This window comes from Diadema antillarum, unplaced genomic scaffold (genome assembly GCF_040938485.1).
Source record: "Diadema antillarum isolate AM-2024a unplaced genomic scaffold, OU_Dant_1.0 seq00000532_RagTag, whole genome shotgun sequence".
Lineage (NCBI taxonomy): Eukaryota > Metazoa > Echinodermata > Echinoidea > Diadematoida > Diadematidae > Diadema > Diadema antillarum.
In genome coordinates, this window is record NW_027271483.1 from 241950 (window position 1) to 257276 (window position 15327).

Sequence of the window (15327 nt, forward strand, 5' to 3'; positions counted from 1 at the left end):
TGCACATATGCACTTGCACCCTAACTCACCCTTGCACTGATGCATTTTGTAGCCTATTCGGTTACACAATTCAATATGTATTAAATTCTTCGTAAAAAAGTAATAGCCATATGCTTTTCCAGCGGCCGCCATCAAACTCAAGCTTCTGGCGGTCTCCTGCATTTTGTATGTATTCATTCGATTGAATAATCGATGATTTTCCAATTGTTTTTGTATGATTATAATTCACCTATACAATATTTCATACATTATATATGACTATGATTATATTCATTTTGTGTTGAATACAATGTGAATAGTTTTGGAAAATTGTTCATGTTGTATATACTTTGTGAAAAATGCAGGAATAAATCAAATCAAATCAAATCGAATCGAATCAAATCAAATCAAATCAAATCGAATCAAGTCAAATCAAATCAGACTACAAACAGAATTGACCATAGTAAACAAGGTTTGGGTTCCATTTTGTGCATGAGCAGAAAAAGATAATTTGTACCAAAAGAGCATGCTGTTTTGTATATTCTCTGAGAGAAGCATCTGTGATGTAATGATTTTCCAGTAGCCCTTCTAAATGCTGTTTACCTGCACATCCACATGACAGCAAAAGTGGTACTTGGCGATATCAATAGAAAATCAAAGTTAATACAATTTAATGCAAAATTATGAAATTGATGCTTTCCTAACTGCTAAGATTGAATATCAATTCTGGTTACCTGGTCTACCCAAGTTTATTCTTTGTTTGAACATGATTGATGAATTCCATATAAAATGCTACGGGGAAGCTTAATACGTATGCATTATCTCGCTTTGAAAAATAGTGAAGTGTCTTGTACCAACTGAGAAAACAGAAAGGTTATCTGTACCAGAGTGCACATGAGCTAACCTCGAACTGGCTTATCATGGGTGGGAATCAATGGTTCCAGACATTGCCCGATGTGTTAGCATTAGATTTAGGCGACAACTTGCATGAAAGCTTCATGATGTAATTTCTAGACAAATGTTTTGCCATGCCGCGCACCACTACAATTATGCATCTTAATTGTGCCTTATATTTTGACAGAGACATGTTAATGGTTTAAAGTTGTAACCGTATAATTCTATCAACTGTCTACCCACTTTACATCTGTCCATTATTTACCTTGTAATTATTCTCCTTTTCATTTCAGTATTTCTGTATAAAAAGTTACTTGTATCGTGATATAATGTAATCCAATAAAACATGTCGTTTATCAGAAAATACGCAAATACAGTGTATTAACTGTTAATGATTGAATGTTTATCTTCGTTATAAGAGTTGCGGGCATTTTTTTTTTGTGTGTTCTCTTCCAGATGTAAACCATTCTGAGGAAACAACACAAAATGGTGGGAAGAGACTCTGATATGTTGAAAAAAACATCGGATCACAAAAATCGAGCGGACCTACCTAGAATTCTTTGAGAGTGGGAATACGTCCGTAGATTAAACAAAGGACTTCAAGTTCCTTTGGATGCTAGAAGCTTACGAATGAAATACACGTGTGGCTCGCGGATCTATGCAGTGGACGGGTACATGGGTGTGTGTCCTATACAGCGACGTATATTATCATCACGTGGTATGGACGCTATGAAGGACAAAGAATAATGGCGGAGACAAAATCTACGGACAGATGGAAATACGTGGTGCTGGTGGCCAAATTTTCCATGCATTGCGTCACTCATGGTCTATTCAAGGCCTTTGGCGTGCTGGTTCCTCACCTGGTTCATAAACTGGACACAGACTATGGCACTTTGGGATTCACATTCTCCATGGAGTTAACCGTCTTGTTCATGGGCTGTAAGTACATTAGTTCTGCAAAAATTGGGCGAGAATGTAATATATTATGGTACAACTTCCATCAGTATTGTGCTCGTAGTAGGGATAATCAGAATATAGTTTTCACCAACATAATATTCATATTATAAATAAACATGTATGTATATATTTTATCTTTCATTATTACACCCAGATAAATGATATGTAATGTATATACGTGAGGCCTACACACGATACACTGCAGCTCAGGTAAGTCATTGAGTTTACTATAAATTGGTCGGTCACCGCTCTAAGGCTACGGTCACAACTCAGAGCGGTGACCGACCGATTTGTAGCCTGCTCGGTCGCCGTTGAAATTTTGGCACCGCGCAGCAGTATTTAAAGATATCGAGTAGGCTGTAAAACCCCAGGGATGCCCGAGCGATGCCCTGTCGATTTTCCGTCGGTCACCGGTCGATTTTAAGTTGAAAATTCGCAAAATATGGGGATTTCTCCGCTGAACAATGCCCCATTGGCAACTGAACGATCTTCCACCGGCCGTCGGCCGATTTTTGCGAAATCGCCCAGCGACCGACGGGTGATAGATAGGTAATCTACCGGTGTCCCGTAGAAGACCGGCCGCCACCCACCGGTCTCGGCCGGAAATTTCTACCTGGGGTTATTAATATGTATCAATTAAGATAAAGCTCGAGGCAAAAGGTTTAAGAGTTAAATTACCAACTACCAAACCTCAGCTTTCAGGAGTGAAACTACAGATAACTAAGAAATTAGGAAATCAAACAAAAGGGAGGAAATCTAAGATGGAACAAAGATTAGAATAGATAAGAGTATTCAAAATATCTTTGTTTGCTTCTACATTATGCAGTATTTCTCTGTTCTTATTCAATTTCATATTTTTCATCTCGCAATCTCTTCCCATTCATTACTTTTTCATTCAATACGCCTTTAATAAATGATAAGATAACCAAACCATATATATTCTTGGTCTACATATCGACACTAACTTTCAGCTTTCATCTCTTTTGCCCCAGAGTGGTTGTCCCTGTCTTCCATGTCCCTAATGTTGGTTGCCGAGATGTTGAGATGCTGAGATTTTTTTTTTTTACCTCTTTCCCACTCCCTGCTTCTTCCACAATGCTCTGGCTTCTCCTCCTCATGTAGTCCCTGATTTCCTTCAGTGCTTCTGTCATCTTTATCTTTGTGATTTTTAGTCCTTAAATCGCTCGGCGGCGACCGCTCGATCTATTCCGTTGGTTTTCTTCTGTGCTTTTGTCATTTCTGTCTCTATCATTTTTGTTCCCTAAATTGCTCGGCGGCGACCGCTCGATTAAACCAGTGCCTGGGCGGTTGCCGCTCGGACACCGAGTGTATTTTGGGCAGCGGGTGAAAACTGGTCGGTCGCTGCTGAAATTTTACATCCGCGTTAAAACTTCAGCGGTGAGCGACCGATGACCTACATGCCCTATAAATCAGTAGTTCCTGGTTGGTCACCGGTCGTTGTCCGACTGAAATTGGCTAAAAACTCCCTGACCGGTCGCCGAGCAGGCTTATTTTGGGGGTTGTGATTGTATAGCCGTAAGTGTTAATGTTAACTCAAAGTGACAGGCATGTCCTGGAATCGTTGTGTTGGCCATTACACTATATTGTTACTGTCTGTGTACATCATGAGACTCGCAAGAGTTGACTCGGACTCGCTTGCACGGACTGTAATAGGCCCCTACGACTTACAGCATGCAGGGATTAGATGGGGGATTATAGCTTTCCACGTCGGCTGTGTATGGTAATACGATGAATTAAAACAGGGAGGTGAGACTCGCATAAGCGTTTTTAGTAATTTTTCTCTGTTCCTTTTTTTACGGGGGTGGAAATGTGTGTTGTGGGGGGGGGGGGGGGGTCAACAAGAGGAATCGGCGACAGCCCCAATGGTGATGAGAATCCCTCTCCATGGAAAGATGCCCCAATACTCATTAGTACGGAAGCTTGAAAGTGCCAACCAGATGACGAGATAAGAGGACGAGAAGACAGGCTAAGTACCGAGAAGCCGAGTTATTGGAACTCGGCAAGTCGACTTGTTTAGGTCAAGAAGACAAGAAGCCAAGTTGTTGAGTCGATTTGTATTGGACGAGAAGACGAGATGATGAGCAGCCGAAACTCGGCAAGTCGACTTGCTTTGGACAAAATACAAGATGACGAGTTGTTGAAACTCGGGAAGTGGACTTGTTTGGGACACAAAGACATGATAACGAGTTGTTGAAACTCGGCAAGTCTACTTGTTTGGGACGATAAGACATGATAACGAGTTGTTGAAACTCGGGAAGTCGACTTGTTGGGGACGATAAGACATGATAACGAGTTGTTGAAATTCGGGAAGTCGACTTGTTTGGGACAAGAAGTCAAGATGACAAGTTGATAAAACTCGGCAAGTCGACTTGTTTTGGACAAAAAGACATGATAATGAGTTGTTGAAACTCGGTAAGTCGACTTGTTTGGGACAAGAAGGCATGATAACGAGTTGTTGGAACTCGACAAGTCGACTTGTATGGGACAAGAAGACAAAATGATGAGTTGTTGGAACTTAACAAGTCGACTTGCCACGTTCCAACAACTCATCTTGACTTCTTGTTCCAACCAAGTCCACTTGCCGAGTTCAAAGAAATCGACATCTTTGTCTTCTTGTCCCAAACAAGTCAACTTTCCAGCCAAACAAGTCGACTCTCTGATCGAGTTCTAACAACTCTTCATCTTGCTCTGAACAAGTCGACTTGCCGAGTTTCAACAACAAATTGTCATCTTAACTTCTCGTCCCAAACAAGTGACTATCTCAGTTTCAACAACTTATTATCATGTCTTCTTATCCCAAAACAAGTCTACTTGCCAAGTTCCAGCAACTTAACATCTTGTTTTCTTGTCCAAAATAAGTTGACTTGCCGAGTTTCAACAACTCGGCATCTTGTTTTCTTGGTCTAAACAAAGCGACTTGCCGAGTTTTAACAACTTGTCATCTTGACATCTTGTCCCAAACAAGTCGACTTTCCGAGTTTCAAAAACTCATCATCATGTCTTCTTGTCCCAAACAAGTCAACTTTCCAAGTTCCAAAAACTCAACATCTTGTTTTCTTGTCCAAAATAAGTTGACTTGCCGAGTTTCAACAACTCGGCATCTTGTTTTCTTGTTCTAAACAAGTCGATTTGCCGAGTTTCAAGAACTCATTATCATGTCTTCTTGACCCAAATAAGTCGACTTGCCGAGTTCCAGAAACTCGGCTTCTCGGTATTTAACTTGCTTCCGTACATTAGTGCTTACACCCCCACCATGACCTACGCTCTGGAGCAGAAAATAACTGTTTTATCAGAACCTCACAAATTGCAGTTCCTAAAGACGACAAACTGTTGATACCCGGGAACTTCAATGCCCGTGTAGACAGATATGCCCAGTCTTGGACACAGATGTCATTGGGCCACATGCAGTGGCGTATCTAGGGAAAACGGCGCCCGCGGCGAGCGCGAAAATTGCGCCCCTAATTTCTGAAAAAGTGTTCAACCCAAACCTCATCCCGGTAGGGACTTTAAACAGAGTCCACATGATATGCTTTTTCAAGCACTTAAAAGGGGGTCTTTTGAGGGTGATATAAATGTAATGAATTTTGATAAATTATGGCGAGCGAGCGCAGCGAGCGAGCCGAAAATTTTTATGTTTCAGCTTACAAAACATGGAATTCTCGTCATTTTTTGCTCATCAAATCTTACAATTCTAATCAAGATATAGTGACGGCCTTATAGATAAATTTATACCAACAAACTGAGGACTTAAAAAAATACTCTAAATTAGTACGCGCGAGTGAGCCGAAATTTGTATATTTCCGCGTCATCATCACGTTTTGTTCTTATCTTCTTTTTTTTGATAAACTATTGGCGAGCGAGCGCAGCTAGCGAGCCGAAAATTTTTGTATTTCAGCTTACAAAACATGGAATTCTTGTCATTTTTTGCTAATTAAATCTTATAGTGACGACCTTATAGATAACGATTTATACCAACAAACTGAGCACTTATAATACTCTAAATTAGTACGAGCGAGTGAGCCGAACTTCCGCATCATCATTACGTTTTGTTCTTATCTTTTTTGATTTTTTTTGCCCCCCCCCCCCACGTATGTTCGAATCCGTTAACGATGGCGTCCTCTTTTGATCCAATCGGCGATCGCTTCAGAACAAATGAAACCGCTGCTCCGTGTAACAATTTTCCTGCTGAATATAAAATGACACGTGTGAACATAATAGACATTGTCATTTTGTCCGCGTCATCGTCACGTTTTGTTCTTATCTTCTTCTCTTTCTTTTTTTGGATAAATTTTGGCGAGTGTTTGGCGAGCGAGCGCAGCGAGCGAGCCGAAAATTTTTGTATTTCAGCTTACAAAACATGGAATTCTTGTCATTTTTTGCTAATTAAATCTTATAGTGACGACCTTATAGATAACGATTTATACCAACAAACTGAGCACTTATAATACTCTAAATTAGTACGAGCGAGTGAGCCGAACTTCCGCATCATCATTACGTTTTGTTCTTATCTTTTTTGATTTTTTTTGCCCCCCCCCCCCACGTATGTTCGAATCCGTTAACGATGGCGTCCTCTTTTGATCCAATCGGCGATCGCTTCAGAACAAATGAAACCGCTGCTCCGTGTAACAATTTTCCTGCTGAATATAAAATGACACGTGTGAACATAATAGACATTGTCATTTTGTCCGCGTCATCGTCACGTTTTGTTCTTATCTTCTTCTCTTTCTTTTTTTGGATAAATTTTGGCGAGTGTTTGGCGAGCGAGCGCAGCGAGCGAGCCGTAAATTTTTGTACTTCAGCTTGCAAAACATGGAATTCTTGTCATTTTTTGCTTATTAAATCTCACAATTCTAATCAAGATATAGTGACGGCCTTATAGATAACGATTTATACCAACAAAATGTAGACTTAAAAAGATACTCTAAATTGTACGAGCGAGTGAGCCGAAATTTGTATATTTCCGCGTCATCATTACGTTTTGTTCTTATCTTGCTTGATTTTTTCTGCCCCCCGTATGTTCGAAACCGTTGGCGCCTTCTTTTGATCCAATTGGCGATAGCTTCAAAACGAAAGAAATTGCAGCCGCTGCTCCGTGAAACATATTGCCTGCAAGATATAAAATGACATGTGTGAACACAATAGACATTGTCATTTTACAGCGTCATCATCACGTTTTGTTCTTACCTTCTTTTTTTATATAAAGTTTGGCGAGCGAGCCGAAAATTTTTGTATTTCAGCTGACAGAACATGGAATTCTTGTGTGAACACAATAAACATTGTCATTATGTCCGTGTCATCATCATGTTTTGTTTTTATCTTGTTTGATTTGGTTTTCTGCCCCCCCCCCCCCCCCCGGCGAGTTTTTTTTTTCTTCTTGTTTTTTTATTTTTTATTTTTCATTTTTTTTTCTTTTTTTCTTTTTTTCTTCTACTTCTTCGTTTTTTTCTTTTTCTTCTTCTTCTTCGTTTTTTTTCTCGTTTTTTTGCGCCCCCAAGGAGTGGCGCCCGGGGCACGTGCCCCCCTTGCCCCCCCCCCCCCCCCTAGATACGCCACTGGCCACATGGCATCGGCCATGAGAACACCAACGGCCAACTGCAACTCACTTTCTGCGCTGAACAGGGACTCCCCATTACCAACAGCCTGTACCAACTGCCTGACACCCACAAGGCAATACCTAGACGCGCCCAAGATCCAAGCATTGGCACCTGATTGACTATGTAATCACTAGGCGTCGTGGTATCCAATATGTTCTTATCAAGAGGGCAATGCTGAGGGGAAGTGAATGTTGGACAGACCTCCTACTGTTGAGGTGCAGACTCTCCTTTTCCATCGTCAGCAGAGAAAGACGTCAGAGAGCTGTGCAGCTGAAAGCTGACGTAACAAAAGGCTCCGTTATTGAGAAATCGAGCGATTTTTGGCATGCATACGTAACGATGGAAATTACTGATCTTATTAAGGGAGCAAAATCAGTAATAATGTTGTGGAAATAAGCTGCTTGAAGGGGTCTGGGCTCTCAGAGTGCTTCTCTAGTTGGTTAATGGGCTACCCTGACAAAAGATTAACAATGAATAAAATAAGGAATAGATAAATAAAAGTAATGACCCAATAAGATACCCTCATGACTGCATGACACGATGTTTACATGATCAGAGCCGAATTTGAACATTTTCCCTTAATTTGTCGTGTGTACATCTTTGCTAATTTCCGGAGAGGGTGACGCCTGCTTTAATAACGGAAATAAACATGAGATTTGAATGCATGCTAGAAGTGGTCTACATTTGTTTCCCTTCACAATCCAGGTCCCCTCGTGAGCTATCTATCCACTCTGGTAGAACCCCGAACTCTTTGCATAGTGGGGGCCTTGGGTGCGAGTGGATCAATTGCCGTATCAGGTTATGTAACGTCGACATTTTGGTTTGCTGTTATGATGTTTCTTACAGGTAAGACACGGAAGTTCGCCATGTTGATCTCCAATTTGCGTAAATGTGTGATGGTTTTTCTTGCAAATGACGACTAATTGGCTTTTGGGCATCGTTATATCAAATTTGGTCATTGAGAGTGCATCATGTATTTTAACCATTTCTGTAGATGTACACGCTAATAATGGTAGTGACGTGTGAGGAATTTATTTCTCCTTCTGCATAATCTATTATTCATATCGTACAGCGCATGTTTCTCTCAGTGATTGCGTGACCTAGAAACGTGTTCATATTTGTTTTTGTTCACGTCACATATTGGAAATGAGTTTCTTTCTGTACCGGCCGCACAGAAACACTGATAGTGGGAGGTTTGTTAGCGCTAACAAGTCACTAACAGAACGGGTAAAATGACCGCAAAGGAAGAGCTGTTACGTGCGCTGTTAGGGTGCTGTCAGTGGATTTGAGCCATAGAGTTAGGCAAACTCTATGCGATTTTTGTGTAATGATCTATTTATAGATTGATATATCTTCTTGATTCAGCAGCAGCACAACGCAATACATTAGTTGTCTTCGTGAGTGACGTGAATATTTTTAAACAGTTCTATATTATCCGTTCATTGTCGCCTTTTTTAGAGCATGGCTGGCGCCACGTTTTCAAAAGTGGGTTGGGGAGGGGCCCAATTCTGGGTTTTGATGAGCTAAAAAAAAAAAAAAAAAGGACTTCAGCGCAACATCGGTGCCACTTCCGAGCTTCTTCAGCTGACAAGCAATAACAACAATAACAATAAATAGGTCTTCAGCACATCCTTCTCATTCCAATTCCTGGATTTCTTCGGCTGACAAGCAAAGAAAAAACAAAACAAAACAAAACAAAAAAGAAAAGAAAAGGGGGAAAAAAGGTCTTCAGGGCCTTATCGCGCTCAAAGGTTTCATTCTTTTTTTTTTCCCTAGCGGCACCTCCGGGGTGGCCGGGGCCCTAAGTCGTGATACCCAATGTCGGCCCTACTCCTATGTAGTCCTAGTGTGACAGGGCCTTAACATGGTTGCGGGTAAAACAATTTGCGTGCGCACCTAAGGGCGACTACGAATGAGATACTTGCTAGGTACTGTCATACGCGGGTCATCAGCTGGGACCTCCGGGTAGTAAAAATTGTTCTTCACAAGTCGCACGCAAGTCTTGCCACGATACGACCTTTCCGGCATGCTACGCGGGCTTGTTGTGTGTGGGGATTTTCCAGCATACCAGACAATTTCTGAGGACGGACAAGGATTTGGTAGAGTCAGAGCATGTGTCTTATTTATTTGTTTTGCTTAAATTCTACTTGCGGGAATACTGTGTGACCTGTGTACCAGTCGCGCGCGTGGATGCTGACAACTCAGTGAAGGAATTCCTCTGAAGGAATGGCAGAAGTCCCACAGAATGTCATTATCTTGGCTGCATACGGGGACTGCGAGGTACCTGCATGGGAGTTGCCTGCGAGGTGCTGTCGCTAAGAGCCTCCTACTGGCGTTCTGCGTGGACCTCTCCGGGTATCCCCGCGACTCACCCGGAAAAGTTTTGGTCTTGCTCAAAACTTGGCTGCGCTTAAATGGGACTTGCGTGAGGACCTCAGGGCAACTACAGGCGAGATACGCGGTAGGTACTGTCAGGTGCGGGTAGCAAATTTGTTTCCCAGCCAATCAAACAGCAAAACTTACCCAGATGCAATATGACAAGGCCTTGAGCATGCTCAAAACTTGTTCCGAGTGAGTCGTGGGCGTTCGCTCGCAGAGGTACACGCAGAACACCAGTAGGAGACCTTTACCGGCAGCACCTCTCAGGCAACTCCAACGCAGCTACTTCTCAGTACCTGTAAGTCCCGGGATCGTAATAGAAAACGGATCGGATTCACAGCTCTCTGGCAGGTCACACTGGGTACACGCAAGTAGAAGATAAGTAGCACGCGTCTAGTAAGTAAGAAACAAGTGCGAAACTCGCAAACATTCTTGTCCGCCCGAGGAAATTCTCCTGCGTGCTGGAAAATCCCTCCTCGCAACAAGCCGGAGTGGCTTGCCCGGAAAAATGTGACAGCTTCTGTGCGGCCTCGCGATGTAAGGCTAACAGCGCTGTTAGTGAATTTTGACTAACAGCACGCTTCTGTGCGGCCAAATCGTCGCTATCAGTGCTGTTAGTGCGCTGTTTGCGCTAACAACGTTTCTGTGCGACCGCCCCTGGATATTTGATTGGTCATTTTTTTTTCTCCACAGGTTTGTTCAGCTCCCCTTTCTGCCAAATATCCTACGTTGTCTTGCACCAACACTTCGGTAACAAATTTGCATATGCAAATTCCATCTCTCTCATGGGAAGCTTCGTTGGGGGCGCGCTTTTCCCTGTCTTGATGTCATCCCTACTGGAAGGATACGGACTCGAAGGAGCCATACTTTGTTTGGCAGGCTTATATCTACACTGTGTGCCAATAGGAGCGACGTTCCGTCCCCCTGTGGGCTTAGCGGAAACAAAGAACTTGCCTCGTACGGATAGAGGAGAAGTCCTTCCAGGGGAAGATGACCAGGCGAGTTTGTCGAAGTCTTCTGCATACCTGTTGGAGCAAGCAGACAAAGACTCGACAACAAACTCAATAGACCAATGTCGAAAGACCACAAAGCCTCGATCGACACAAGAAAGGATCTTGGAATATGTCTGGTCAGATATGGGGGTGAGAGCGCTGGTGCAGGAGTGGGCGTTCACGCTCCTCTTTTTACCATGTAAAGTAGTCTTGCAGATTGCAATGGTCAGTTGGACTCTTTTCGTCATCTCCTTTGCAATGTCCAAGGGCTTCGACGAATCGTTCGCTTCGTACCTGCCCTTGGTGGGGTCAATTGGCGGACTGGTCTTTCACGGGACTATGACCGTAATCCTGCGTTTCAGACACCACTGGGGAGCGCCCCTGTTCATCACCAACATGATCTCTGTTGGTGGAGGGCTACTCCTTTACCCTGCAAGGTCATCGTCCCCAACGCATCTTCTCATCTGCTCCTTCTTCGCCGGCGGCGGCATGTTTGCCGGTTTCCCGACATCCTGGGCAGTTCTTGAATCCTTCGTCGCCGAGAGAAATTTCAAAGGAATCACCTCAGCCAAATTATTCATGACTGGACTTGGAAATGTGATTTCTGGGTACATCACAGGTATGACAGCTCAGGGAAATTAAAATGGGGAAAATATTAAAGAACACATATATCATGAACGAGTGCAAAGCATAACGTGACATCTTTTGCTGTGAGAATTTCCTTGAAGGAAGAAAAAGGGGGATAAATAATTATACACTCAAGTAAAATGTGAATGTATAAATTTGACAAAAGTGCGTGTGATTCAAAAGTGAATAGTGGAGAGGTTGACTCTAGACGGAATACCTCCTTCTGCATGCTTTCATCGTCGTAATTTTCACTATCGAATGCACTTTGTCCTTTTCAATCTAAAATCACAATCTAGAACTTACCAATCTATTCACTTTCATTGCAGGTAAGCTGTATGATGTCACGGGTTCATTCGATGGAGCCCTTCAACTCGTTGGCGGCATGTGCGTAATGACTGTTCCCCTGACAGTGGCCCTCATGTGCATCCAGAGATACAGGGACCAGGGGCGTGGCTGTTTCCCCTCACGTGACCAGCGTGCTGCCATATAAAGGGGTGCACGTCACAAACCCAACACCCACACGAGTCTTACAACCAACGAACTCGACATGAGGCAAAGCCCATGAGTCCGACATTAGACAAACAAGGCCCTGGGCGCATTGTGCCCAGTGTCGGTCTCGTAGGCCTTTTTTTGCCTAGTTTTGAGCTTGTGGGCTGTATGAGTCGTGAGTTGTCTTACTCGTGGACATTTTCGCTGTCGAGCACGTGGGCCGTATAACTCGTGGGTGTCGGACCCTTTGGATTCATGGAGTGGAAAGACTGGCCCGGTTCGGAAATATTCGAGAATTCCCCTAACGAACTGTGTACAGCTTTATCACTAATCTCTGTGCAAGGAGGTAATAGGCTCGCCCAGCCCCTTGCTCTCTGTGTAGGTACACACACGCAGGCTCAGTACATCTCGAGTGGAGTCGACCGTTACCTATGAGCGCACGCGTCGATGCACGTATTCGCTGTTCTAATCGTGGCTTTCTTACGTAACCCGGTAGGCAGCGAAGGAACTTGATCATCTATGAATCCCCACACTATACCTGGTCTTTAACCATCTTAAAGTGAATTTTGGCATTAAAGTGTTATCTGATCCGGAAACGAAAGAAAACGAGCAAGAAAGGGAGGAAATAGTTAATTTCAATGCTGTTAATTTCAATGCTGTTTATTCGTTTTAAAATGTGTAAAAACTGGCTTGAACACCACGAAGAGTCTTTTACGTAATAATCTTTTGAGCTTTGCTACCCCGGATCCAAGAGCGAAACGTTTGCGATTCAAACGTGAATTTCGTTTATTGTAACATTACTATTGTGTGCTCAAATGGGGACACGTGTCATCGTAATATTACGTAACAAAGCATTGTTGTTTGATAGCTAACAAGTTGTTTGGCCAGCTCCCTGGTTTTAGCTGTTTTATTATTCTTTTGCTACTCCGAACACACGGTCGTCGACACGAAACATTTTTCATCTTTGTCATATCACGTGTAACAGGCCAGTTTTCGTTTGGGGCTTTATGTACGTAACATCCTGGATTCGATAGAAAAGCTCAAATCAATGACTCTCGCCATTTACAAATCTATTCGAAAAGTGAGAGTCAACGTGCCCAACATATTTCATACGGTATATATTTTGGCAACGAAGTCTTACGTAAAACACATCATTGTTATTTATTTATGGTTGGCTGGTCGTTGCCTTACTATTCAAAGCTGCTCAGTTCAATCTTTTGCACATGGGGCTGCAAAGTTTCACCCTTTCAGAGGGTGCTCACCTCTTATGAGGTGTTCGACTGGTATTTATCCCTAGGTTAATTTTAATATACCAAGTCGCGTCTCAGTTAGCTGTATCTTAGTTTGTCTCTTTGCTCTTGTTTTCCATGAGGGAAATTACAAAGCAGAGATTGTTGTACTTTCCGAAACGTATGAAATGAGTATGGGCTACTGCCGCCCCCCCCCCCCTTTGGGATTTCTGTGACGTAGGAGACCGGAGGTGTCTAGTGATTATTGATTCCGAGATAATTATATATGCATATACATGTAAATGTTTGATATGTTTGAAGAATAATTCAGTGATATGGATGATTTCTTTTCCTGCCAAGCAAATGTATATCGGTAAAATAGCTGATTGTTTACATTTTTTCTTGTCAGTGGGAGCTCTGTCCACTTCCACTCTCCACTGCCTAGTACGTGTAGCACACGTCCTTGCTTGTTAAATAAGTTCATGTTAGGCATTGTACACGAGGCCATGGCCTTGTGTACCATCCGCAACGATGTTGATTCTGTGTCATCTGTGTTCGTGTTCATGTTCGTTTCCCTGTTCTGTGTGTGTTTCATGTTTCTCTGTACGAATTTCGGTTTCCTTTCTTCTTTTAGGTCTGCATACCCCCACGTAGCTGCTGAGCTAGGACCAGACGGGAAGCCAGCTATTAATTCCCGAATGTTTTATATTTTAACCCATGGCTAACGCAACAAATTTTGCTTTTAATTCTTTGAATAGTGATGAATTCTATAACACAGTAAGGCACTCTGAATCTGATCATGTAAATATTATTTCCAGTGTATATGAAGATTACATATCCGATAAATACAATACCTCAACACAAGAATTTGAATATAACTTTGACTCAAATGATCCAGTCCAGAGTCCATCGTGTGTTTATTTGACCGAAAATCAGTATAAAAATCGGATCATGAATACAGTTGGTGAAAATTTTTTGTTAGCTCACTTTAACATACGCAGTATTAATAAAAATTTTGATAAGTTGCGCTTACTCTTAGAAAACCCAGATCATAAATCTTGCTCCATCATAGGGTTAACAGAAACATGGCTGAACTCTAATATCAGTCATTTATTTTCTTTACCCGGATTCGAATTTGTATTTAGAAATAGAAGCGAGAGAGTTGGTGGTGGAGTTGGTTTATACATCTCAAAAAAATTTAAATATATTATACATGAGGAGATTAGTGTTATGAGCGATGCACTTGAATCCCTTTTTATTGAATTGATAAATCCACATGGAAAAAACATTATGATTGGCGTAATTTACAGGCCCCCTCGTTCGAATTTAAATGATTTTTTGACTGTTTTGCAGGATTTAGTACAAAATCCCATGATACTTAATAAAGATACATTTTTGATGGGCGATTTTAATATCGATCTCATGAAATGTAACTCCCAAAACAGTTCAAAAGAATTTATAGAAACATTAATGTCTGCTTCGTTTTTACCATTAATCTCCAAGCCTACCCGTGTCGCCAGCCAATCGGCTACCCTCATAGACAACATTTTTTGTAATGTTTTTCCACTTCCTGAGTCTGGTATCGTCCTCTCAGACATCACTGACCATTTTCCTATATTTACTCAGGTACCAATTAAACTGATTAAACAAAATAATTATTATAAGCGTCGTAAGATTACTGCAGATAATCTTATAAGTCTACAAAACAGTTTAAAAGATATCGACTGGTCTTCTGTATACAACACTACCGATGTCAACTTGTCTTATGACTATTTCATATCTACTCTTACCTCCGAAATCGATAACCATATTCCCCTGCGTAACATAAAAAAATAGATATAAGCAAATTCCAAGACTCCCGTGGATAACCCAGTCTATATTACGATCTATAAACAGGAAAAACAATTTGTTTTATAAATATAGATGTAATCCCACTGAAAAAAAATAAGAAAAAATATGTTTCATACAAAAACACACTCACCAAATTATTACGTACGCAGAAGAAAATGTTTTATGTGAATCAGATAAGCAAATACAAAAATGATATTAAAAACACATGGAAAACATTAAAGAATGCTATGAATACATCTAACAATTCATCTAATATTTCTGAAATTCGGTGGGGCAATGCCTCCAGCAACACTCCCGCTGGCATGGCGGAAATTT

At 41.8% G+C, this 15327-nt stretch overlaps 1 protein-coding gene across 1 annotated transcript; it reads left to right on the top strand.

Annotated features, from left to right (window-relative positions):
- Positions 1-1619: 1619 nt before the first annotated feature.
- LOC139734542 (monocarboxylate transporter 3-like) lies at positions 1620-11933 on the top strand. Its single transcript, XM_071645317.1, has 3 exons — positions 1620-1812; positions 10518-11435; positions 11770-11933. The coding sequence occupies exons 1-3, from the start codon at positions 1620-1622 to the stop codon at positions 11931-11933; spliced, it is 1275 nt and encodes a 424-aa protein (XP_071501418.1).
- Positions 11934-15327: the final 3394 nt, after the last annotated feature.

Coding starts and splice junctions, on each gene's coding strand:
- LOC139734542 (XM_071645317.1), top strand. CDS start 1,620: ATGGCGGAGACAAAATCTACGGACAGATGGAAATACGTGGTGCTGGTG. Junction 1,813..10,517: donor AACCGTCTTGTTCATGGGCT/GTAAGTACATTA, acceptor TTTTCTCCACAG/GTTTGTTCAGCTCCCCTTTC. Junction 11,436..11,769: donor GATTTCTGGGTACATCACAG/GTATGACAGCTC, acceptor CTTTCATTGCAG/GTAAGCTGTATGATGTCACG.